We start from the raw sequence: 25,545 nt of genomic DNA, 5'->3' as shown, positions 1-25,545 counted from the left end.
GCGATTATAATGAGCTATCAATCACAGGTCTCAACTGCACGTATCACATTAAGCCCATAATTTAGGCATTTTGATGCAGGCGCTCCAATAACACCCGAGCTCGATAATAAACAGAACATACTTTATTAGGATTAAAAGTCTTTACCCTACTTTGCCTGTGGTATATCTATCTTCGAATTTCTCTTTGAAGTATTGATCTACGTCGATAGGCTCACCTGAAAAAGTGATTAGAGATGGTAGCATTACTTGAGATATACTTATTTGTGAGCTGATGAGGTACTTTGCAACTTCATCCATTCAGAGCCAGCATCATGAATTTTCTAGATCCTCCCATCCAAGAAGCCCGATTTGATCTTCGCGATGCCGCCCTGGAAAACGCCTTGCCACTTCATTTCCGAGCCATGCAGAGTGAATAGATGACGCCCCATATTTTCCGCCAGCCACAGGATTTATATACTCCCACTCATTCAAGTTATCTACCATATCATGGATAGAAACTTGTACAAATTTCCTGCCACTGGCGTAGAATTGCATTGTGTCTCTACCATAAGACGAAGGGGCACCTGCTTTCCGTTTCAGGTTTGTATCAACCAGCCACAAACGGCGCTTTGGCAATCTTAGAAGTAGAAGGATGGCGGTAAGGATCACATCTAGTGAAAAGATAGAAGTGTCATTCGCCAAGCTGGTGTCCGTCCGTGCTAAATCATACTCGATACCAATTTCCTGACAAGACCCCATAAGCCAAGGGGGAGAACTCGGAGTACAAAGAAACTCTTCAATACGGGCCTGGGTGGCCCGCTTGCTAGCGGAGATATTGCCAACTTGTAGAATGAGAAGGTCTGAGCCTGGCCAGATAGAAAAGTAGAAGGGGTTACTACCCGAGCAATGGCTCACTCTTCCAGGCTCGGGTAGTCCATAGGGGCTGTTTGAGGGATTGGCGAAGTGCTTCCGAATAACACGCCTCGATTCTTTGCAGGCGGTCCACAGTCCGGAATCGATCATGTAGGTGGAGATATTCTTGTCTAGCGTTCCATCGAGGCCCTTATGATACTTGGAACACAGGGGAGCGCCAAGATACCAGGGCCTAGCGTCTTCCCTCGCCATGAGGCTTGCCCAATAGCTGGCTGTAAACTTCTTGTATACGTTGTAGAGATAATTCATGAATGAGCTACTCATAGGTCTATTCTCGTCATGTGAAGGCGGGTTGTGTATCTGAAAGATTTGGACTCCACGGTGGTGTGGTCTCATAGCGAAATGCCATATCTGGTCCCTGAGTTCTCGCGGAAGGAGAGGGAATTGGTAGAAGGTCGTAGCCATCGTGACGAGAGAAATCCGGTGGAGATAAGGAGCACGAGCACTTCTCATGGAGAAAATGATTAGCCAGATTTTGTGTCGAGGTGAATTAGCAAGGAGGAGAAAAGGAACGGCTCCAGATAAAGGAAAGGGATTTATACAATCCAATGGTATGGAAGCTTATTTCAATGGATTCTTCGTGAAAGATTAAACTTTTATCGTACAGTATGCTTCTGCAATGTTGATTCATCGTGAAAGCTTCTGGGTAAAAGCTTATATTGAGGAACAAAATACCGTGTTCTTATTCGTTACCTGTGTTTGCAGCCTAAAGCTTGACCTTATAGGTGGCAGTCATACTCACAGTTCTACAATGTTGATCACTTGACTGGAATAAAGTTTCAAAGTCGTGAACGCAACTCAGTCTTGTTCTGTAGCAATTGGTCAGGCATTTTGGTATGATGTCTAAGTTGTGAGCTAGATGTGTTATTTGCCGCTGAGACCTGTGGCTGAGAGCTTAGTCCGGCCGACAGAAGATAGATAAGCAGCCTGAGTTGCTATCTAGACGTATTATTGGCAGTTGATACTTGCGGCCTATGACAGTCCAGAGCCTCGGGTTATACTTCTCGCGCGTATCGTGGAAACTTCCCTCAGGCACAGACGACTTAACGCCGCGAGCTTCCTGAACCTATTGCCGACAGAACGCATTTGTTAAATAAGCTCAATAGATAGTTGCCCCTCTCGGGTAATATCCTCAAAGTGAATGTTTGTTTTTTCTGTGCAGAAATGTCCTACCCTCATGTAGTGAGCCAGTGCACCATCTGCCTGGTTCGAAGTACCGGACGCCGCTCGAACCAGAATTCCATGGATTTGTGGCATTCGAGTCATCAGGCCAACTCTGTGATTAACAAACTCGAGGACGGGCAGACATCTTATCTCGCCCGGCTCATGGTTCTCTAGCGTATCGTACACGTACTTTAATGACGAAGGACCAAACGATCGGAGCTGGCAGGACAGCTTCAGCGTGGCATTGTGGGCCATGCCGTTGACCACATGTGTAGCTTGAATCTCCAGGTCTGATACCAGGGACTCTATATACTCCCATGAATTGGGAACGCTGCTGACACCGACCGTTGGGCTAGCCCTTGAGCCAGATTTTGAACTTGGGTCGACTCTCTTGAGAAGGTGCGAGATCTTGCCATCCACCGAGGCCCAAGACCATGAGGGAACAGATCGGCCAGACGGTCGCCTTTTGGCTCCAGAGTCTACGACCCAGAGGAGATTGAAAGGTAATGTGTCTTCCCAGAGGCCAGCAGCATACTTGAAGCCCGTGCTCTGCTGGATGAAGTAGGCCACACCCGCAATGGCCATCATCTTGTCGTTATCATTCGTAAGGTTGCGGACCGAATAACTCGTCACCATTACATACCACCGCAGGTGGAATTCTGCCTTCTCCTTCATATCCTGTCCTCTAAAAGACCAAAGAAAGCTAAAAGCTCCCCTAATACTGAGTCGTGCGGCGTTGGTCCTTATAGATGACATTTGTGCGTCATAGCGCCGTTTCCTATCGGCCCATCTTTTATGCTCGGGATTGGCATACCAGCGTTTTCTGACCGTGTCCTTGGCCGGGCGTGTGACAGGTCTTGTAGAGATTCCGGCGCGTCGTACAATTGTCCTGCTGCAAAGCTGCTTGGGAGGTTCACGACCTGGATTGGGAACCGTCGGCGCGTTCAGAGTTCCATTCTGGCTGAACTGGGTGTTCAGAGGATATTCTTCTTCCCGATGACACTCAGAGGTAGTCAATGTGTTGCACTCGAACATCATAAGACCTGAGCAGAAGTGCAGAATCCTGCTGGCCAAAAATCTTTCTTGAAAGGTCCAGCCTCTCGTAGCTAGAAACGAACAATCCACCTTCTCCCCGAAGAGCTGGATCAGGTCGGCATATTTGACCGTCGAACGGGCCACGAGTGAAGAATTCCAGTTGCTGCAGAGCACGCAGTCGTAGGGAAAGAGATCCTTGGGTTTGTAGCAGCCGCCTTCTGAGTTCTTGGATGCTGTCGCGGATATCACAACCTTGGCTCTTGCATAAACGAGGCCCATATCGCCAGATTCCTCTTCCCATTCCTGGGTACGTTGCATGATGCAGAGCGAGTCGATCCATAGATATTTTATCCCCATTTTATAAGTTATATCAACGGCGTCTCGAAAATTCGGATCCAGGGTCTCTATCAGAATCGTCTTCATCGTTTCTTCGTTGTCGTTCCTCAGCTCAGACTTGACCGTCGTACCCCAGCAGTGACTAAGCGCAGCATACTCAACAGTACTGTCTGATCTGAGAGCTTTGCTCAGTACCAGTTGTATGACACCTTTCCCCCTGGCTTGCACATCGATGAGCCGTTTAGGAAGGTATCGCTGACTGGTAGGTCGGACGAAGTGGTTGCGGCAATTGAGATGCTCTCGCTCGCACTTCTCAACTATATCTCGGGCCCATTGAAAGCTGGCCTCGGAGTCAGTCATATTGGACTGCCCGCAATTATGTTTACTGGATACTAGGGCACTGTGTAAGTCATGAACACGCTGCACAACACATACCAGACGTACCATAGCTAGCATCCTCGATTTGTAGCCACGGGAATAGACTAGATCCTTTGTCGTATAAACGAATCTGAAGCGATTGCCAGCTACCAAACTCCCTAGTTGCCGAGATTTGGATTGAGAGGTTCCTGGCTTCGGCGCCTTGTTCACAGTCACGAGAATTGCACGACCCGGGGACTGCAGAAAGTAGTGGTGTAGTGATATCCGGTTCCCTGGCGAAAGCTTCGTCTGAGGATATTCCTGGTACTGGATTCGTCTGGGCGTCAAATGACGAATGCCAGAGGAGGCTGCATAGATGGCAGTCCTTGGAGGATTGCTGGAGCTGATCTTTTGTATAGAAGTCGTATTCTTCTTTTGATCGTATCAATCTCCAACGGGTGCCACGGAGGATGGAGGACTGGTCGACTATGTTGCTACATCTTCCACACAATCTGCAGTCTTTGCCCGGAGACCTTTCCAACCGCGACGCGTAACGTGGCGGCCTATGAGCACAGAATAATGAGAGAAACCAAGGACTAAACCCGGCGCATAGGTAAGGGAGTGCTAGCAACAGTCGGTAGAGCAACCCAAGAGCAAATAATGGCGATAGAAGAACGAAAATCGCGAACAAAACGAGATGAAAGCTTGCCAAGAGACTGACGATTGAGAATATTATGCAGGCGATGCTCACAAAGGTACTAGGCGGTTGGCTATTGACCCACGAGTTGAAGAAGTATGCCGACGGTGTCCAAACCGAGCCAATAGCGATAATCGTGGGCCAGTCTAAGGCGTCCATCGTGTCGTAGTTGGAGGAAGCCATCGCGTTTTCTCATTCTTTCAACTAAGACAGAAGCTGATGACCTGTACAAAAGTTCAGCTCGTCGGGTTCAGCTCGACATATTCAACAAGCGGGGTTGGGCTGACATGATTGGATTAGAGGCTCAGACCCTGCTTACTGAGTCTGTGCGTTCCTCTTCGACGTGATGTTGTTGCGTACGGCTGATAGTCGGGACTTGCCAGGACAACAGAATAGATGCCTATAGCGCCTGACACCACGGACCCCATCAAGAGGAGCCAAGTCATTGGGCCTATCAATGAACGATAGTTCTGTTAACAATATTGGTTACTTAAATGCTCCATGCTCGCTTAGTTCAAAGATATTCCCTCAGTATCATTTCCTTGCCTCGTATCCGACCTCTTTACTATCTCAAATGCTTTAGACAAGCGAAGCCTAAAGCCTTTCTCAACGCCGACTTACGCTATAGTTAGCTTCTCTTTTCAAAACTCCGTCAAAGAATGGGAACTCACGAATTGCCAGGTGGGCGTATTTAGATATCACTGGCGCCCAAATCAGTACAGCGACCAACTGCCCAACACTCCAAGTCCCTGTCTCTCCTCTCAGCAGTAAATTAAGCAACGGTGCCCGAATTACTGCCAGGCCGAAACAAATGCAAGCAAGAGCACCAGCTTCAGCGATGTGTATCCCAAGGAGAGAGGCTTTGATCGCGATCCATTTAATCCATTCCCATGCCTCAAATTGACGTTTCGATAAGGACTTATGCTTGTTGAGAGATGATGCTGGAGAGTTGCACAGACTCCAGATCTTGGCCCACCATAGAATAGTAAGTAATCCGAGGAAAGCATATATACTTCCCGCCGGAAAGACATACCAGTATATACTCTCTCGCTCTTCCACACAAAAGGTTCGAAGGGAAGGATGACCGCCACATTCTTCAAGTGTATTTTGACCTTGAAACATCTTGTAAATCCGATCTGGGTCTGGATCTGCAGCTGTATCGGCTGCAACCCCAGCAAGTACCAACGCAAGTGTAGAGAGAAGGAGGTAGTACATTGAGTCGAGCTTAGCTCTGCGGAGGGAAATCTGTCCGAGAATAATTGGCCAAGCCCCCATACCTGCAAGAAATTGGACACTATCGCGATTCCACAGAAGGCTCTGCCAGTTCTCTGCACCAGTGAAGATAGCTGATCGGGAACTGGCGTTTATCAGCGCGATCTCGATGGCAACGACGAAGAAGCATTGTGCTTCGTGAAGCTCTGCGAGAAAGGTGCTCGTTGCGTGAGCAAGATTCGTGCGCTCGAGGCGTTCAAGACCTGATACACGATGGTTCAAGAGATTGGGACCAGGATTTCTTTTTCGAAAGAGATGGGTGAAAATCGATGCTGAAGTGTTGATGAACTTGTTGACTTTCAGCAGTAGGAAGAACAACCATGCAAAGGCCACCATGGCTGTTTGGGTGACGTATGTTATTAGTACCTGCAGACTGATAAGCTTGAGTTACCATCGCTGAATTCACTAGCTTACCCCAGGTCCAGCAATATCGATGTTTATATCGCTCTCCAGTCCATCGCACAGCGGCGCAAGAGCCTCATACACTTTGATCCACTGAACGGCCTCACTCTGGAAATCCCCAGGGTCAAGCTGACCGATGGAGCACTCTCCCATGCTAGTATCGCGGCAACTTGCAGCAGCGCACTCATAAGTCAGATTCAGAACAACCTTTCCGTCAAAATCTGTCCCGTTGGTAATGCCGAAAGACGTCAAGGCGCTCGAGATCTGCTCCCTTGAGGTCCGATTTCCTACTCCACTACGGTGTTGGTCAAGTGTAGAGAATGTGGAGTTTGCGAAAGTTAAGGCTGTGAGCGACAGACATTGCCAGAGAGTCTTCCAAGAGGCGAATAAATTATCGGGGCTGGTGCATATAACTGAACAGTTCTTCTCGGAAGAATCGTGCCCAGAACCTACGTCGCGTAACAAAGTCAAGGGCTGAGTCGCAGCCATATCTTCTCCTTTATCGAGTGTTGTAAAGAGATCCCATGGTTCGTAGAGAGTTTCCAAGAGAATCGTGCTCGTGTCGGGTCGCGTCACAGCATCTCGCGTAAGCCCATCTATCCATCCGCCATTAACAACCCTCACTATTCCCTGATCCATAGTAACAGATTTGACATGATAGAATTAAATATTTTTCTTGTTGGTGAGTTTGCTAGGCATGAGGGTTAATTGATTGTTGTCTTGTGGTTTGGTCTATCTGAGACATTTTCGTGATCTTGTTTCATCTGATGGTCCACCTCACGTGGCCTCTTGAGGCCCCTGTACCTGAACCCTGCAACACTGACTTAACAAGATCTGGTAAGCTCATAATTTGAAAAGTGAAGGAACAAAAAGAAAAAAAAACATCTGCCAGATCATACTATGTCGTCATCCTTTCGATATAGGACTGTATCCCAACAACTAAGCTGCTCTAGGCCCAGATGCCCGTTTCGTTACGAGCACATAACCCTACTGCGACCCATCTCGTCGAGAAAAGCGCCGCCAGTGATTCCATGCCAGTAATTTTCCCTGATCCCCGATCTCTGGCAGCGACACCTCACGATTGCTCATTAAGCTCCTAGCCGAAATCTTGTCTTGCCACTTTTGTGATCGCCGAAACTTTTCGCATGTCCTTTCCATCTGACTGAATGAGATAGGACCATGGCCAGAGAGGGCCCCAGACGCATCAAGCCTTTCTCGTTCCATCTTGAGCAAGGCAGGCCTTTTGGGGAATAATGGCAATGCTCCTGTGTCCTTTGGGTAGTGGCGGTCGTCATCGAAGAATGGCCATGCCCGCTGTTGAAATATCTTTATCTGTGTAGTGTCATGAGATGATAGCTGCGAATTAAGGGACTCCCACCAAGCTGGCTCAGCAGGACCCTGACTATAGCAAAGTCCGTACATTGGTCCCCGCGAAAATCTTGCTAATATGAAGTGATCTTCCATTCTCAAGGAGTGGTCCATTTCAAAACTGCAAAGCCTCTTGACAAAGTTGTCCAGAGGTTCGGTATCTTTTGGCCTTGCTGTGGCAAAGCGAATCATCCTGACGATCAAGGGAAACCCGTAACAAGCCATGTTCCTGACGGCCACCTGCATTTCTCGAGAGCGAATACCAACGTCCCGACCATACTTGACTGGGTCTACGAAGAGCGTGTCAGGAAATAGAAGTCCAGTTTCGGGAGGTGCATCGGCTTCAGGTAACCATGCATCACCGCAGTGAGCAAAGAGAGCGCCATATAATGAGGATGCATACGTCCAGACGCATTGAAATTCCTCCATTCGTCGCCTTGTGAGTTTTCTGGCTACTTTTCCAAATAGAGCGCGGTTTCCGGAAGTGAAGCTGAGTGCCTTATAGACCAGAGACGACAGCTCAACTCGTAGAAATGCTCTCAAGAAACGTCTTCTTTCACCTTCCTGCAGGTGGCATGAATCGAATCTTTTTGTAACTTTTTTCCCCTTGCATATGAGGTAGCTCTGGATGTGAGTAGGCTGAGGGAGACAGATGTATTCCCGAGGTGGGAAGGCCGCAGTCGCCTTTGTGATGTAGTCTTCGACAAACATCATCAGAAGACTATGCAATTTATCGAGTTGTTTCATGAGAAGGGCATCGCGGGTCACAAAAGGATTTGGAAGCTCTTGACCCTCCCATGAGTTTAAATGTTCTTCAACGAGGAGCATGCCCTTTCGGGACTTTCGGGCCTCTCGAAGAGACGGGAATAGATTGATGGCCATAGCATCTTGTATCATTCCGTCATCGAAGTCGCGCTCGAGCAAATTTCGTATTATTGTGCTTTTGAATTCAAGGTATTGCTCGCACATTACTGGAGAGGCTTCGAGGATGCTCGAGAGAGTGGCCTTGGATTGAAGGTACGAGAATATTTGCAGACGTAACTCGGCAGGGATTTTGCTGAAGGGATCCATGATGGCTATGATCCCGCTTTCGTGGACAAGGAGCTGAATCGAGGGGTGTTTCTAGGGTGAAGCTGTTTGATCTTGTGATGAAAGGTCGATGAATGGTTTCTTTTTTGGTGGGGGAAAAAGATAAAAACTTGATAGAAGCACGCTCGTGTTTATGCATCTCATCTCGTTTCGCCACTTAGTAAGGTAACTCTGAAATTGTGTTCTGTGTGAAGGCTATCCCGACTTTGAACTTTATGTCGGCAAAAGATTTGTTCTCTGGGCAGCATAGATTTACAATTTAAATGGCAAAGCTACTTCAGTCTAATGTTCTAGATAAGCGTCCTTTTACTTTCGGTTTCAGGCTTTTTCTTCTAAGTGGGAAACTTATGTTTGTTTGAGTTATGTCTATATTTTTGTTCCAAAGCTTGGGCAGATTTTGACTTCATAGTGAGTTAGCTCGACATATCACGTCGAGATTTGATGAAGTACACCTGTTTCATGCCTCAACAGCCTCAGAACACCAACAACACTTGACGTCATCGAAATTTACGATACTGTTGTCAAGTTGGGGTATTATATATTATGTATATGGTATATAGCTAAAGAATTGATGTGAAGATCTCAGGATCGTCTGCTGCTAGACATGGAAGGGTTGCGACCAACCTCCTCGACCATCATCTGCTTAGGATGCCCGGTATTTGAAGTCAAAGGTAGCTCATCTCCCGAGTCTGTCCCCTCCCTGAAAGGATTCTTCTGGGGCTTCGTCTCGACTGTGACCTCAAACTCTGTTCGACGATGAATGCCAGGTCCGCCGTTGTGTCTACCCATGGTACCAGACAAGTCCTCATCGGAATCACCAGCGACAACCTTTGATCGATGTGTCAACTGGACGTTGTTGCCCTGAGTCCATGGTGCATCGTTCGTCCGCTGGTTGTTGCTTTGGTGGTGGCCAGAGTGCGACATGGATGGGTAATAGTCGTCGGCGTTCTCGCCCTTTGCGAGGCGAGTGATGAGTTTGGCCATGGACATTTCGATGTTGAGCTTGACCATGTATGCGACGGGGTGGAATTGGATGTAGACGACCTGGTTGGGAAGCGACATGAGGCCGATGAGCATGCCCTGGTAGAGTCAGCACCAATTTGGGGATGGGCAGAGTCGAGATACTTACGTCCATGAGGATCGAAATGACCATGAGCTTAGCGTTGAAGCCGACAAGAGGCTCATACTTCTTCAAGCGATGCTGTTCGACCAGTCGTTTCTTGACAGTTCGAAGGAAGTACCAGTTAAGACCAGCATCGACGAGAAGGATGAGGACCTTGGAGATACGATCCCAAACTTCATTGATGCGCACAAAGCTGCATTGGTCAGCAAAGCAAAGAAAAGTCAAAATTTCGACAATGACTTACGTTTGACTGGCGGGAGGCACAGTATGAGCAGGAATCCAAATAACAAAGACAGCAATGTTGATAAGAGTGATGGTAATGGCGGTTCCCCATTTCAGCTTAAAGATAGTAGACCGATGTTCGGCGATGATGGAGATTCGGTTGACGATAATTTGCATAAGAAGCTGGACCTCAAAGACCCAGAAGAAAAGAATGAAGAACAACACCGGTACACTAGACACTGTTAGCACGCCACTTTCGACACTGGCTTGATGGCTGTCTTACGTCGGTCCGATGATTCCATCCAAGAAAATCCATCCGATGATAGCGATGATAATATTTGCTAGAATCTCTCCCCAGAGCATGTAAATGTAACTACTTCGCAGCGGGTTTCGGTTCCGTCGAGTCTGCTTCCACGCCTCCCAGACAGTAAGCAGGCCAAAGCCAAGGGTGAACCCCATAGCAATGGAAGCGATCTTGATGTCACTCGTAGTCGCCGACATGATGTACAAAGGAGTGATACAAAAAAAGCAAAGAGGAATGAAGGATCGGCCGGGGGAAGAGAGGAAAGAGGGACAGAATCTGGGGATCCAGGGGGTTTATACATGCAGACACTACCAGAACCACGTTTTAGGTGCTCCCAGCAGGTAGAGGCAAGCGTGAAGCTGGAGATATTAGTGCCACGGGACGAGACTCCAGGAACGGTCTGGCGTGGCGTGGCGAAACGATATTCTCTAGCCAAGTCTCTGGATGAATCGCGTTCTGCGCTTTGACCTTCGCTTTGACACTTGCGCTCTTGTGGACAATTGGACTACCTGATTTGATGGGAGAATACGCTGGTCGAATAGCTTAACCATATCCCTGCCATTACCCGAGGGTCTGGTCCCAGATGCATGGTATGATCGTCTCTCGGTACGCATGATCTACAGGGATGAGCATCACATCACTGTGCAGACGCTCTGTATTTCCGCACTCTAATTCTGCAACCGAGCTCCAATACGGGAGAGTTACCAATGGCTCCGGGCGACATTTCCCTTTATGTCACCAAGCCTCGGTTTTCCCCTCTCGCGCCTCAACGAAATGTCATCACAGACGCTTGCGCTAAAGGGTTTTCACCCGCTAAAATGGCACTTGACTCAGGGGGGGCGCCACTGAATCAGCGCCACAGGAGATGGCAGCGTATCAAATTTCGGTACTTGGGAATCCTTTGAGAACAAGTTCCGCTGCGCCAAGTTGCTGGGCTTCCACTTTTGTCAACGCCACTTGGGTCTTTTGATGGCGGAATGAACCGTTGTTCTTTGCTGAAACGTTAGATGAAGTTAATATCGATCAAGCTCATTCGTTGTCAAAGTTTGCCGACACTTTCCCAAGACTTGTTTAGTGTTGGGACAAAGACATCTTCTTGACATATTCTACCGTAGAATTTCCGTCGTTAGGTCTGCTCCGAGCTCCGGGCCGAATGTGCATGATCTCCATTAGATTGAAAGGGGCCACGGAAATAAAATATTGTTGGGATGAAGTGTTCCTCCGAAATGGAGACATTCTGAGACGAACTCCAATTTGCGCCTGTCCAACCGAGGTCTCGGAATAATTCCTCCTCTTTCAACATTCCAAGAAACCGGATATAACATTGGCAATTAATGCCCAGAAAAGATGTATACCTCGCAGTTCGTTTCACAGTCCATATGATCATCTCTGGAAGATCCCAATACATGACTCAACTCATGCGTAGCCCTGCCTATAGTAGCACTCGGCGATAAAAATGCAGAGCCTCAGAGTCAGTAGGGGCAGATCGTCGGCGCTATGTTAGTCATTAGTGGATCGGGGTAACAGTGCTGGTGGAACTGATCAATTTTTGAGATCCATCACCCACGTGGATCGTCAGTGCGTTCCTTGTTCAAGTGGACTTGATGATACCCTCCCAACACGTCACTTATCTTTCGGTTATCTTTTACCTGAATCTTTAACAGACTGAGAGTTGAGTCGCGCAGTCTGAATGCAGTTGATCGTCACCTTCATTTATTCTTGCCAGTCACACAAGACTGTTTGACTCTCTATCTGCCGAGTTGAATGTACTGATCATTTTGGCAAGATTCATCTTTGTAATTTGTGCCTATAGTATGAATGGAAATAGAGACGTTTTTGGAAACAGAAGACCGAAGAAACGCTTCATAGCATCCGGATCGTCCATAGACATATTCCATTATAAAATACCAAGTACCAAATAATTTGAATTTTTATCAAAGGATGTGTTATAAAGCTTGTCCGTTATTATTCTGGAAACCATTAATTTGATTCAATACCCTAGATATATTGAAACGCGCCCCGTACTCCCTTATCGCCGATCCCCTCTGCCATGACACACAAATCTTGACATGTCTAGTCACTACAATGGAACCTATAACCCCGAAGGTCTGCTTCGCATCTCTCCCTTACATCTTTAGTACCAGGAGGCAACATCAATCCCCATGTATAGACAAGGATCTCCAACTCTTGTGTAATGGTAGTCTGTTCCTGATCGACAATAATCTTCAGCTCTCGTATAAGGCGATTTCGTTTCTCCCATAATGCGTGATGGTCACTTTCACATATCGCACAACTAGCGATTGTATCAAGCCTCTCCTTTCTCATATCTAGTTCTATATTCAGCGCCTCGCCGTCTAGATCATTGATATGAAGATGAAAGAGCAAATCGTGATAAATAGCGAGAAAACCACGCTTGAACAGAGCGAGGGTATCCGTACGACTCCACATACTGGCACCAAAAGTTTTATGAAATAAATATAGTGGGGTGAGCATGTGAGGGAGCGCATGAAAGAGTTCGTCAGAAAGTTGTGTTGATGCGTATGTGTCGCCGTTGGTCGTAAAAAATGATGCCCTATGTATTGTAAGGACCGCCTTGCGTAGAAGGTCTTCTATTGTGTCTTCTCTGATAAGCCATTCACGCATCACCAGCTGTACCAGTCGATGCATAGAAATGCTATTGTCTTCGCCACTCGACACAAAGGAGAAGGCTTTCAGAAGCCCAATGGCCCTAAGACGCTCTCAAGTCTTTTCCTCGCCGTGAAAGAGTGATAGATACGTGACCAAGAAACGCTCGGGTATATGCTGATGATCGAACATAGACATTATTGATAATAATTCGGCTGCTAGTTTGTTCTGCCGTCTGATTTGTCGAAACGAGATTGCCCAAGCTTTGGTGACAGCTTGAAATGAGTCTGGATATCTGCCATCTGTCTCGAAGTCCTCATCCAGTAGTTCTATCAGGTTCTCATCTGCCTCTAAAAGGCTCAAGTACTCGTTGATCGAGGTACCGTTCTCTTTAATGAATGAAGCAGCTTGCACAAGTATCAAAGGAAGATATTCTAGCTTCGACGCCAACGTGAATAGATCAGCAACGTCGGGGCTCAAGAACCCGAGATGCTCACCAAGGAGGTCATGTGCTTCGCTTTCGGTCATGCGCGGGATCTCAATGAGGCACTGCCCTTTAGTAGCTCGGACAGCTACCTGCCGATTTCTTGTTGTGACGAGTAGTTTGCCTTGAGGACAAGTTGGGAGATGCCGGCTCAGACCATCAGTACCATAGAAAAGGTTCAGATCGTCGGCATTGTCGACAACCATGAGCCACGGTTTATGATGCTTGGATTCTAGCCATTGCTTCACCAGCTCGAGGTCACTCAAGACGTTTTCACCACGAGGAATCTCAAACTGTTCAATGATCTTGGCATATGACTCCTGCATGCGTTCTTCATTACCTGCATAAACCCAAAATACTGACAGATCTGGATTTTGCTCGTGCATTTCGTGCGCATATGCCAGGGCGATCTGTGTTTTTCTGAGAGCTCAGCTGTTGTCTTCCGTTCATGAAGTAGGCTCACTTACCCTGCCCCTCCTAAACCAAAGAGAGCTGCGACCTCGTAAGACCTTTTAAGGCATAATTCTTGACGGAGGCTCGCAAGGATGTCCTGTCGGCCAACAAAGTTTTTATTCGGGGGGAAAGGAACCAAGACTGTCGAACCTTTTCATTAGCTAAGTCATGCTCAAGTAGTGGGCATGAGTACGTACACTGAGGCAAGATTCCCTCTCTAGTTGGATCTATCTCATGGTCAACACGGTTCAAGAAGCGGTAGACAACTCACTAACCATGACAGGTAGGAACCACCAAATGGCGCAGAAGAGCTTTGGTGCAAGCAGCGGCAGTCGCTGCAGCGTAGTTCTGGGTAGCTTTAGTTTTATGGCTATTGGCATAGTCGCAAGCGCCCTTAACAACCAAGCATGGTAGGCTGTCCCAAATGCCAGCACTCTCCATCTCAAACGCAATGACGCCAAGTTTTCTTGCGATATCATCGCGATCTTCTCCAGACTTCATGACCGTATCTCCTGAGGCAATTCTTCCAAAATGCACTTTGGGCTCTGGCACTTCCTGTCTCAGCCGCATCCGCGGCACAAGCTTTCCATTACAACCGCACTTATCACACGGCATGTCTTTGTCAACATGTCGGTAGGTAGCCTCGTATAGGTGATCTGTCCCCGGTCCAGGGTAATGCGCTGATAGTTCTAGATCTTCCTGCAAGAGTGCGAGGAAACTTCTCATGTCGGATTCGAATGCTCTTCGTGCTCGGAGGCTCTTCAGCTTCGACAGCAGGGAGCGAATCTCAATGTTGGGTCTCCCAAGAGCCTCTTCATTGGTGTCTTTGTACTCGAAGCTGTCAGGATATTGCCGCCCCAAGTCATGCTGGACAACGCTCTGGCTGACGATAACATCGCCCAGTATAATCTCATGGTGTGCATCTCGAGGACCGGGGGTGAAAGGGATTGCTCCACAAATCCCGACGACGATGGCCAATTTGACATGGGGGAAGCTCACGCGACAATTGGTCGCGACTGCGGCTCCGCTGGCCTTTCCTGCTTCGGGCATGTAGGCGAGTACGACATTATGATGGCTGATACGTCCTGTCGAGTAGGAATTGGGGTCGCCGGGAGCTTTGCTGTTGACATTACAGTCCCAATGCTCATCAAACAGGGCTTCGATCGCATCGGCTTCGAAAGAGAGGACGCAAATGATGGCAAGCGGGAAATCGGCTCTTGAGACGGGACGTTGCGGTCTGCCATTTGCAGTCGACATTTGGGCTTTTTGTTGGACGCTAGACTGTGGTCGGAGATCGGGATACTTTTACTGGACGTGAAGCGACAGTGCAACAAGCAGAGACGACGATACACCCAGCCATCAAATTAGCATAAGAACTAAGAAAATAAGAGGAGATCGGCTGTGAGGATCGAAAATAGGGCTGAAAAAAGGGGAAGTTTGCCTTATTCAGAGGGCGACCTGCGGCGAATTACACGTGACTTCATGAGCAGGGGATTGACAACCAGCCAACCAGCCACAATGCAAAAGGCAAGGCTCCAAGGCTGATAGCTCACGGCAATATGATTGCTCATAATAGCTACATGGTGTGTCCTTGCTCGAGTTTAAAGTGTCTAGCGCCCGCGGTCGCTGTTATGAGATTTGACGTCACTAGAAACAAAACAAAACAGTAACAACAATAGATATCACAACCTAAAAGCGAAGACGTGTTAGGTTCTCGATGGCCACTATATCAATTAAAATAAAAATAACTTAGAAACCTAATGGTGAGGCTTTGCCTAGTCCCATGGTTGAAGCTATTATAAATAATGTCTAAGTTGTGAGCTAGAAGTGTTATTTGCCGCTGAGACCTGTGGCTGAGAGCTTAATCCGGCCGAGAGAAGATTGAAGCTATTATAATTTTGAAGGATTGAGAACAGAAGCATATAACTCCAAAACTCTGTCTCTCGGGTCTTCTAAACGAGCCTGTGTCTCTTCAAATAACCGGGGCAAACCGGTCTCCTTGAATGAAGCGTCTTTGAGGAGAAAATTCGCCATCGCTTGTCCGCACAAGTAGATTTGCGGCATTCCATGACCAGTGAAGCCTCCCATGATAAACATGCCTGGTCGACCAGGTATAGGTCCTACTCGAGGGAGCCGGTCGGAAGAGTACCCCATGACTAGTTGACGTCAGCTGCTGTCAGCATTAAGATGATGCGATTTTAAACATACTTCCCGTCCAGATGTCGTCAACATATGCCCCGCTGTCCTCCCATCCATAGAAATGCCTTTGCATGTAACCATCAAAGTATGAACGGGCTTCGTCGATAACTTGAGTATCGTCGACGTTCCCATACCATGAGTCAACGGATTTGATATACGCATCTCGAGCCCCACCAACTATGACGCTTCCATCTAGCCGAGGGATTAAGTAGTCAAAGTTCCAGTCCGAGAATCGAAGAGCGTAGGTATTATTGAGGAGAGGATGTGGGCCTGGGGTCTTGATCCGACTGCATACAGCGCGATATGGAATGATCTTGCTTTTGTATTCGGGAAGTAAAGAGCCTGTGTAGGCATTTGTTGCGAACACGACCTTTCGTGCTCTGACTTCGCCCCTGCTAGTACTCAAGGTCCATTGACCGGTAGCATCCTGAGTCTCGGAGACGGAAACCACTGGCGTATTAGTTTGCAAGTTGATTCCTTGGCTGATTGCTTCTGAAAACATATGGTGGATAAGTTTGTAGGGCCAAAGGTGTCCCGCGGTGTAAGTAAAGCACCCCTTTGCGCCCTTGACACCAGACATCTGAAGACATGATGTTAGCATTGCAAAGACAGAGATATCCAACACCTACCATCTCGGCATCCTTTCCCTCAACGCTGAACGTCTTCTTTGTCGGTTCAAGTCCCGCGGCGATAAGCTTGTCGTAACCTTCCCTGATGTGACGTTGATGACCGGTGGAAAGCTGTACGTCAACAGCCCTCGTAAGCACAAAGTCGCAATCAACTTTGTTTTGCTGGACGTATTCAGTAACAGCTTTCACATTTGCCGCTTCGAATGACGCAACTTCTGCGGCAGCTTGGATCCCATACTCAGACGCGTATGCGGAAATCGCGTTATATGAGTCTGGCTTGAGGTGGCCACCTTCAATTGTTAGTGCTAGCACAAGAATTCATTGGCTTTTTGACTCACCATTTCGTCCAGTCGCACCCGAGCACAGCTGTCGGGCTTCGAGAACAAGAATCGAGGGTCTGTCCTCAGGTGAAGTTGTTGCCAGGATATGTGTGAGAATCGCTGCTGTAGAGAATCCGGCACCAATGATGATAATGTCTACACACGGAGGAAGCTCCGCAGTTGACCGATAATCGTCGAGATTACCTGGTTCGGTCCTCCAAAAGGAAGCCATCCCTCCTGGCAGAGGGAAAGAAGCTGTGCACATTATGCCAAAAAGATAAAAGCGCTTAGAAAATGAAGAGAAAGCCAAGGCGAAAGATAACACAACAATTCCTTTCTGGACGGTTACTGTCAGGATAGTTTGTATGTGATCGGACAAGACTCCGAGAGTGCCTGACGCTACCCTACGCATTGGTGTTATCATGGGACTGATAAGGGTGGATCGATACTGTTTCTGGTAGCTGTCTCAAAGTTGCCTGTTCGATACTAGCGCAGACATCCACGGTCCACTGCGAGAAACTTGCCTGATCTGGAAAGCAAAATGTTATGAGTCTGGAGCACTTAGAGATCAGAGCATATCTTAATATAATGTCACTAACTGATATTACCCATGAAACTGAAGTCAGATTCCAAAGATAGAAGTTATTATAAGCAGCGAGCTTTATCACCTACTAACCGCTCCGAATGGAGTTACTTACAACCAACCTTTAGGCCTCTTCATCAACAACCAGTGTTACGATTATAGCGCTTACGTCACGTATACTCCACAAATTCTTCCACAACCACCAATTAAGCTAGAACCGACACTTACAGGACTAACGGCAGTCTAGGATTACATCGCCCCAGAACCGATAACGACTTCACTTAATAACGCTCCTCTATGACTACACTAAGTATATATAGATACATTTATTTAGCAGTAGATAGAACTTAACTTACTAGCTATTAATAAAGCATCTTTATATTAATAAGCCTAATATACATTATTTAATTATTAAGAGACATAATATTTTATAAGCTTAGTATTATGCCCTATATTATCTGCAAATATAAACCTAATACAGACTAGTTTCCCTATTTAAAACCACTACCGTTATACATTAATAGCTCTTATTTAGACCGTATTGCGTAATGCTAAGTAATACTAATGCAATAGCACCTACAACTCCTATCTAACCTTCTAATGCAGGACATGCGCAGCACACTCCACAGCAGGAAGCCCCCCTTAATACAGAGGACGTCTCTATAGAAACTGACGAAAAAAAGGAAGAAGAAATCGCTCCAGCCTATCTAACTACCTACAAAGGGGAAGTTACAAAGCTCAGGCAAAGATTTACCCACCTCAGCCAGCAGCATAATAAACTGCTAAATAACTCTAAGAAGAATGCTAAAATCTCCTAAAATCAAATTAAAGGGCTGGAGAAAAAGGTAACCAAACTTACCGGACTTGCTAAAGCCCTTAGGGCTGAAGCCAAGAAGAGCCAGAAGCTCTATCAAGAGTATATCAAGCACACTACAGCGCTTACTGTTACTGGCAAGGACCCTAGAGAGATCTTACGACCCTATTAGCCAGATTTATTTAATGGCAATGCAGATAAGCTTTAGGGCTTTCTTACTAGCCTTTAAAGTTATTAAATATACTACCCTATTTAATTTACTATTAAGGAACTTAAGGTCAGATACAGAATAGGATTCCTTAAAGATAAAGCACTCTAACTTATAGAACCTATTATCCGCGATTATATTAATAACCCTAAGGAAAAATAACAGGAAATAACAAAGCATATCTATAATAAGTATAAATACTTTAAGGATAAACTTAAAAATGCCTTTAGAGTTATAGATAAAAAACGAATAGCAGAAATAAAGATTTAATAACTTAAATAATAAGGATCTATAGCAGACTACTTAGCTAAATACTGCTATTAAGCAGCTAAGCTAAATTAGGGCAAAGAAGCATATATAGCATAAGTTTATTTAGGACTTAAATTAGAAGTTAAGGACGCTATAGTGAATGTCAGACCTAAACCTAAGAATCTAAACGAATTAGCTAATATCGCTATAGAAATTAACAATTAATAATTCAAATAATAATAAGAAAAATAAGCCAAGAAAAATAGAGGGTTATATAACCCTTAATAGAACATTAAGTAACAGAATGCTAACCAGGGCAAGAAACGATAAGTTAATATATAGCATAGAACCGAACTAGGACCTATAACCCTAGGCGCCACTTAACGAGATAACAGTTAAAGACTATACAATATATCTAAGGTTAAATATTATAACTATAACCAGTTTAAATATATTGCCAATAAATATTCTTAATTAAGACGGCCTAGAGACCTAAACCACAATAAGCAAATACTAAAAGCTACTAATAAATAGGACCTCTAGATGGCCATATGAACCTAGATATTAGGAATGACCTGCAGTCTGTATAACATAGTAGAAACGACTGCCATATATAAAGATAATATGCCATAAAACGGATAGAACCTATATTGGTAAAGCTCTGTTTAGGAACTGCAAAATGAATTTTTAACGGAAGAAGATATAAAATATGGCAATACTCTAAAGATTTTAATGCTATATAACTAAAAAGCCCGAGAATACCGAAAGAAGGTTTTAAAAGACCTAATAAAACGAGAAGAGAAATAAAAGAAATAGCAGAAGTTATACTAAAGGTAAAAGAAGGAAAGAGAAGAGATTATAAGAATAGAAATGTTAGGAATAATAAGGCAATAAAGTATCTTAAAGGGGAAGGAAGTTGCGTGATATATCGATACAATCCCAACTAGAACTACTATTTAAGCCACTAAAGTAGCGGTAAAAGCAGAAAGGATAGCAGGAAGCGATCTACGCTTAAAGAAATAACAAAGGGATTAAAGTATAGGATATAGGGGAGGCACAATACATATAACCGCACTATACCTCCAATAAGAAGATAAATAACTAAAATAAAAGTAAAAGCAGCCCTATAAACCTTTATATAATAAATAAGGATTAAGAATCTAGAAATTTAGGGAAGAAATATGCATTTAAACCGCTAGGGAATACACTAATATAGACGATTTATTAACAGTATATATTTACGCCTACCATATAGAAAATGCTATAAATCTATTATATAAGGAACCAGAATTTAACCCTAAAGACTGCATAATAACGTTACCCACTTATCTAGAATATAACAAACTATTATAGGTATCTTATAGATACTATTAGTGCATAAAGTACAGACAGGAAAAAGAAAATAATAACTGCTTTTCTATTATAATTCTAGGAATACCTAATAATAAGCTATATCGGAAGGAGGAAATAGAGGGATACCTACTAAGCATATAGTATAAGAACCTAGGAGTACTGGAACTCTAATTTTATATGGCCTATTACAGAGAAATTCAAAAAGACAAGAATATATAAGCAGAACTCCAATAAATGATCTAAGACATTACCCTAATAGAAGAAGAATTCGATTAATAATAAGCAGATAATAGCGACGAATGGTCTGTCGATAATACCAGCTTAGAAGGATTAAAGGAAGTATTAAGGCAATTAGAAACGCAAGATAAAATACCGGAAGAATTAAAGGAATTCTTTAATACGCCCCGTAACAACAAAAAGAAGCTTACTTAGGAACAGAAAGAAGTCTGGAGAGAGTATAGCAGATATAGAATAAAACTTATAAAAGAACGCATTACACTTAGCAAAGCTGAACACATCAAAGGATACATAGACCCAGAAGTATGCCATAACTTATACCTAGGAAGTATAGGTTACTTATATAAGAAGTAGATAATAGAGTTATAACTATATAAGTTATAACTAAAAATAGTTAATAAATAGTATAAAGAACTAGAAGACCGTTATAGACAGTAAATATTTAATAACAAATTCCTTAATAACTATACCGATAGTAAGGGTTGCTGTAATAGCAATTACAAATAAACCTACTAAGATGCCTCAAGAAAAGAGATATACCTTCTGTAACGATAGAGCTATAAAAGAGCAAGAGCTAAGGATAAGAATAACTTAAACCTATAAGAGCTCTAGGAGCTACACAAGACGATAGACCCGATCGCCTAGTACTATAAGCTTGGATTAAGGGGAGATAGCTAAACGCTTAAATCAATAGTAAAGCAAAGAAGAACTTTATTAACCTAAAAATAGTTATAAGGCTAAAACTGCTATAAAGAAAGAAAAAACAGACCTATTGCCTCATAAATACAGAAAGACAGTTCTTTAATTATAATAACGGTATTATTAACTAAAAAATTAATTACTTTAAGGTCCTTATTAAAGGAAAGAATTAGGGAATTAGTTTTAATATTATACCTTTAGGAGAGGAGATAGATATTATCCTAGGCATAAACTAGCTAAAACGACAAAACCCACATATTAACTAGAAGACCGGCCAAGTTACATTCCTAAGTGACTCTTATAGTAATAATAAAACGATCATAAAGAGCAACAAAAGATCTCAAACACTAACCAAGAAGGAAGGCAGTAATAAGGGCAAAACCAATTAATCGCCGCCTCCAAAAGGAGTATGATATAAGTATAAGAAGGGCATAAGATATAAAATAGAAATCCTTAGCATCTTATAAAAAGAGGATCCTTAAAAGGAGGAAGAAATAAAGAAAGAGTTAGAATAGGACTGACTTAAGAATATCCTAAAAGAATACTAAATATACAATAAATTGTTTAGTGAAGACTTAGAGATAGGAATCCTGGAATATAGTAAGTAGAATTATGAAATTAATCTAACAGATAATAAGCTACTATTGTAGAAGCTATACTTGCTGAATTAGAGAGAACTATAAGTTTAAAAGGAATATATTGATGAAATGCTAAGGAAAGGCTATATTAGGGTATTTAATTTATTATTAGCCTTAGTAATGTTCTTTATACCTAAGAAGAACGGAAAGGATCGGCCAGTAATTGACTACTGACCGTTAAATGCATATACTATTAAGGACCGAACCCCACTTCCGCTTATTATAGAACTCAAGGATCGGCTACAAGGCAAACAGATCTTTATGGCTCTAGACCTGAAAGGAGCATATAACCTTATCTATATTAGAGAAGGAGATAAATAGAAAATGGCATTTAGAATTAGATTAGGACTCTATAAGTATGTGGTTATGCCTTTTGGTCTTACTAATACACTTATAACGTTTTAATAGATAATTAATAGTGTACTTCAACAATACCTTAACATCTTTATTATATGCTATCTAGATGATATTTTAATCTTCTTGAATAACAAAGAAGAATATAAGGAGCATATCTATAAGGTCTTGAAAGTACTATAAGATGCTAAACTATTGGTTAAACTAGAGAAAAGCTTCTTTTATATCAAGAAGGTAGACTTTCTAGGATATACTATTACGCCTAAAGAAATCCAGATAGAATAGAAAAAGATCTTAGCAGTAGCAGACTGGAAGGTCCTAAGGAACGTTAAGGAAACACAAGCCTTTCTAGGATTTACAAACTACTACTAAAGATTTATTAAAAACTTCAGTAGGATCGCTAACCTACTAATAGAGCTAATAAAGAAAGATCGAACGTTTACATAGAACGATAAGGCGCAAGAAGCTTTTAAACAGCTTAAGGAAGCTATCTTTAGCAAACCAGTCTTAATCATATTTAACCTAGAAAGAGAAATTAAACTAGAGATAGACTTGTCTAACTATGCCTTAGGAGGATAAATCGGTTAACAAGACAACGCAGGAAAATTATATCCTATTGCATTCTACTTATATAAGTTATACAATGCAGAACTTCGCTACCTAATTTACAATAAAGAGTTCTTAGCGATTATCAACTGTTTTAAGGAATTCAGATATTATCTTATAGAAAGCAAACATTAAGTCAAGGTATATACAGATTACTAAAATATCTTATACTTTATAACCACTTATAAACTTAATTGATAATAACTATACTATATAGAATATTTATATAAATTCGACTTTACAATTATCTATAGAAAAGGGACAGAAAATAGAAGAGCAGATACAATCAGTTAATAACCAGACTACAATACTGATACTGTAAAAGCAAACAAATAAATGCTAGAAAAGAACAAAAGGGAAAAATATATCTTTACCTAATAAATGTAAACCTTAGGATAGATAGAAGCCAAAACGACCAAAGAAATCCCAGGAAAACCAGAGGAGTTTATATAAGAATTTTACAAACATCCTATACATAGATATCAAGGAGTAATAAAGACTCTTAAACGACTCCTATAACATAGATATAAGATATAATAAATAACAGTAGAAAAGGTTATCAGATAATACAACCTTTACGCAAAAATAAAGGCTTAACGATATAAACTTTACGGAGAACTTTAACCACTACCTATAGCATAGTAACTGTGGGACTTAATTATAATAGACTTTATTACAAAGCTACTGCTATCTAAAGAACCCTTAACCAGAATCTTCTACAATAGCATTATAGTCATCATAGATCGCCTCACCAAGTTCTTATACTACCTACCCTACAGAAAAGACACAAACGCAAAAGAGCTCGCATATATCATCTACAGACATATCGTCAGCACATACAGATTACCAACCGAAATCCTCTTAGATAGAGGACTAATACTTACATTAAGGTTTTAGAATGCACTTGCAGCACTATTAGGGCTAAACCATAAGTTAATAACTGCATTTAAAGCCCAAATAGATAGACAAACAGAACGAATAAATTAAATGCTAGAACAGTACCTATAGTGTTATATTAATTATAAATAAAATAACTAGATTAAGAAGCTACCATACGCTCAGTTAGCATATAATACTGCCTATAATAAGAGTATAAAGCTTATACTAGCATATACCAATTTTAGATTCATACCGGAAGCCTATAGGGACCTATATAAGCCTAAAACAATTAACCTAACAGCAATAATTAAGAGTAACGATATAAAGAACCTACATAACAAACTTCAGACAGAACTTAAGTTCGTTAGAAAACGGATATAACAATACTATAACCCTAAGAAGGTAAAGGGACCTACCTTTTCAGAGGGAGACATAGTTTACCTATCCACAAAAAACATCACCACCAAACGACCGAGTCACAAACTCGACTTCAAATACATTAGACCATATAAGATTATTAAAAAAGTCTTAAAGAATAACTACAAACTAGACCTACTACCAAAGGTTAGGATCTATCCTGTCTTTCACATTTCATTACTTAAGTCAGCAGCAGATATAATCCACATCAGAATACATAACAAACCTATAGAAGTAAAAGGACCAGAAAGCTATAAAGCAGAAGCAATAAGGGAGATAAAGACAATCAACAAGAAAACAGAATACCTCATTAAGTGGAAAAACTACCCAAAAAGCGAAAATATATAGGAACCACTAAAACACCTTATTAATGCCTAATAACTCCTAAAGAATTTTTATCAATAACACCAGAAGAAGCAGAAGGATTAAATAACGGGAAAGCATTAAAAAACTCATTACCTAACCCTAATGCCAACCAATTAATATCGTTAGGAATATAATCAACCTAGAGATTATAAATTAGCATATCTTTATGCGCGTCCAGACCAGATAAAATCACGTCCTAATCGGCATCCTAAAGACCACAACAGGTAGCCTCGGAACGTTTCTCCTTTACATAAGTACGGATCTTACAAATCCGTAATAAACGACCAGCAGCAAGAGCTAAACGAGACTGTAATGCGGCCATCTCCTTATAAAGCTTAAGAAGATCCTTACTTACTTAATCTTTATTATTCTCGAGTTTTTTTTCCTGCTTTATTAACGTCATGACTAAAAGGAGGGTCAGTAAGGGAAAGAAGGAAGGAATAAATACATATAAGAAGAAGCCATATAGGTACTGTTATAAGACTTCTTAGCCTAAATATACTTACTATAATGAGCGGAATTAGCAGATATAAAGCATTTATCGCTTTTGCCTAAACGGAAGCACCAAATGCAGGGCATATCGGCCTATTCGTTTAAAAACTTAACAGTAAGTATAAGAGTTTGAATTTTACAATCCTTACGAGACGACTGCTTAAATATACAGTTAGACATTATAGGATATAATGATAAAAAGTTAAAGTTGCGACTTACTAAAAAGGAAACAGTATTAGTCAGATAACAGGCCTTAAGGGCAAGACTAGCAGAGAGGGGAGATTGTGTTACGATTATAGCGCTTACGTTATATATACTCCACAAATTCTTCTACGACTACCAATTAAGCTAGGACCGACACTCACAGGACCGATGGCAGTCCAGGACTGCATTGCCCTAGAACTGATAACAACTTCACTTAACGACGCTCCCCTATAACTACATTAAGTATATATAGATATATTTATTTAGCAGTAAATAGAACTTAGCTTACCAGCTATTAATAAAGCATCTTTATATTAATAAGCCTAATACGCATTACTTAATTATTAAGAGACATAATACTTCGCAAGCTTAGTATTATGCCCTATATTATCTGCAAATATAAACCTAATATAGACTAGTTTTTCTGTTTAAAACTACCACCGTTACAACCAGGG

The 25,545-nt window shown here is 42.9% G+C and overlaps 7 protein-coding genes across 7 annotated transcripts; all 7 read right to left on the bottom strand.

Annotated features, from left to right (window-relative positions):
* Positions 1-309: 309 nt before the first annotated feature.
* FMAN_13839 (uncharacterized protein) lies at positions 310-1,317 on the bottom strand (the record flags this gene model as incomplete). Its single annotated transcript, XM_041833357.1, has 1 exon — positions 310-1,317. The coding sequence occupies one exon, from the start codon at positions 1,315-1,317 to the stop codon at positions 310-312; it is 1,008 nt and encodes a 335-aa protein (XP_041683729.1).
* A 684-nt stretch (positions 1,318-2,001) lies between these two features.
* FMAN_13838 (uncharacterized protein) lies at positions 2,002-4,684 on the bottom strand (the record flags this gene model as incomplete). The annotated part of the gene is made up of 2 exons (XM_041833356.1): positions 2,002-3,839; positions 3,892-4,684. The coding sequence occupies 2 exons, from the start codon at positions 4,682-4,684 to the stop codon at positions 2,002-2,004; spliced, it is 2,631 nt and encodes an 876-aa protein (XP_041683728.1).
* Positions 4,685-5,010: 326 nt separating this feature from the next.
* On the bottom strand, positions 5,011-6,814 carry FMAN_13837 (uncharacterized protein; the record flags this gene model as incomplete). The annotated part of the gene is made up of 3 exons (XM_041833355.1): positions 5,011-5,117; positions 5,173-6,139; positions 6,188-6,814. The coding sequence occupies 3 exons, from the start codon at positions 6,812-6,814 to the stop codon at positions 5,011-5,013; spliced, it is 1,701 nt and encodes a 566-aa protein (XP_041683727.1).
* Positions 6,815-7,162: 348 nt separating this feature from the next.
* FMAN_13836 (uncharacterized protein) lies at positions 7,163-8,614 on the bottom strand (the record flags this gene model as incomplete). The annotated part of the gene is made up of 1 exon (XM_041833354.1): positions 7,163-8,614. One exon carries the CDS (start codon positions 8,612-8,614, stop codon positions 7,163-7,165), a length of 1,452 nt encoding a protein of 483 aa, XP_041683726.1.
* Positions 8,615-9,214: 600 nt separating this feature from the next.
* FMAN_13835 (uncharacterized protein) lies at positions 9,215-10,478 on the bottom strand (the record flags this gene model as incomplete). The annotated part of the gene is made up of 4 exons (XM_041833353.1): positions 9,215-9,712; positions 9,762-9,948; positions 10,000-10,209; positions 10,261-10,478. The coding sequence occupies 4 exons, from the start codon at positions 10,476-10,478 to the stop codon at positions 9,215-9,217; spliced, it is 1,113 nt and encodes a 370-aa protein (XP_041683725.1).
* Positions 10,479-12,354: 1,876 nt separating this feature from the next.
* Positions 12,355-15,100, bottom strand: FMAN_13834 (uncharacterized protein; the record flags this gene model as incomplete). The annotated part of the gene is made up of 5 exons (XM_041833351.1): positions 12,355-13,009; positions 13,103-13,810; positions 13,858-13,993; positions 14,041-14,070; positions 14,119-15,100. The coding sequence occupies 5 exons, from the start codon at positions 15,098-15,100 to the stop codon at positions 12,355-12,357; spliced, it is 2,511 nt and encodes an 836-aa protein (XP_041683724.1).
* Positions 15,101-15,733: 633 nt separating this feature from the next.
* On the bottom strand, positions 15,734-17,256 carry FMAN_13833 (uncharacterized protein; the record flags this gene model as incomplete). The annotated part of the gene is made up of 4 exons (XM_041833350.1): positions 15,734-15,999; positions 16,052-16,622; positions 16,672-16,961; positions 17,010-17,256. 4 exons carry the CDS (start codon positions 17,254-17,256, stop codon positions 15,734-15,736), a joined length of 1,374 nt encoding a protein of 457 aa, XP_041683723.1.
* Positions 17,257-25,545: the final 8,289 nt, after the last annotated feature.

Source organism: Fusarium mangiferae (assembly GCF_900044065.1).
Source record: "Fusarium mangiferae strain MRC7560 genome assembly, contig: FMAN_scaffold007, whole genome shotgun sequence".
Lineage (NCBI taxonomy): Eukaryota > Fungi > Ascomycota > Sordariomycetes > Hypocreales > Nectriaceae > Fusarium > Fusarium mangiferae.
This window is presented reverse-complemented; position numbering and strand designations above follow the sequence as displayed.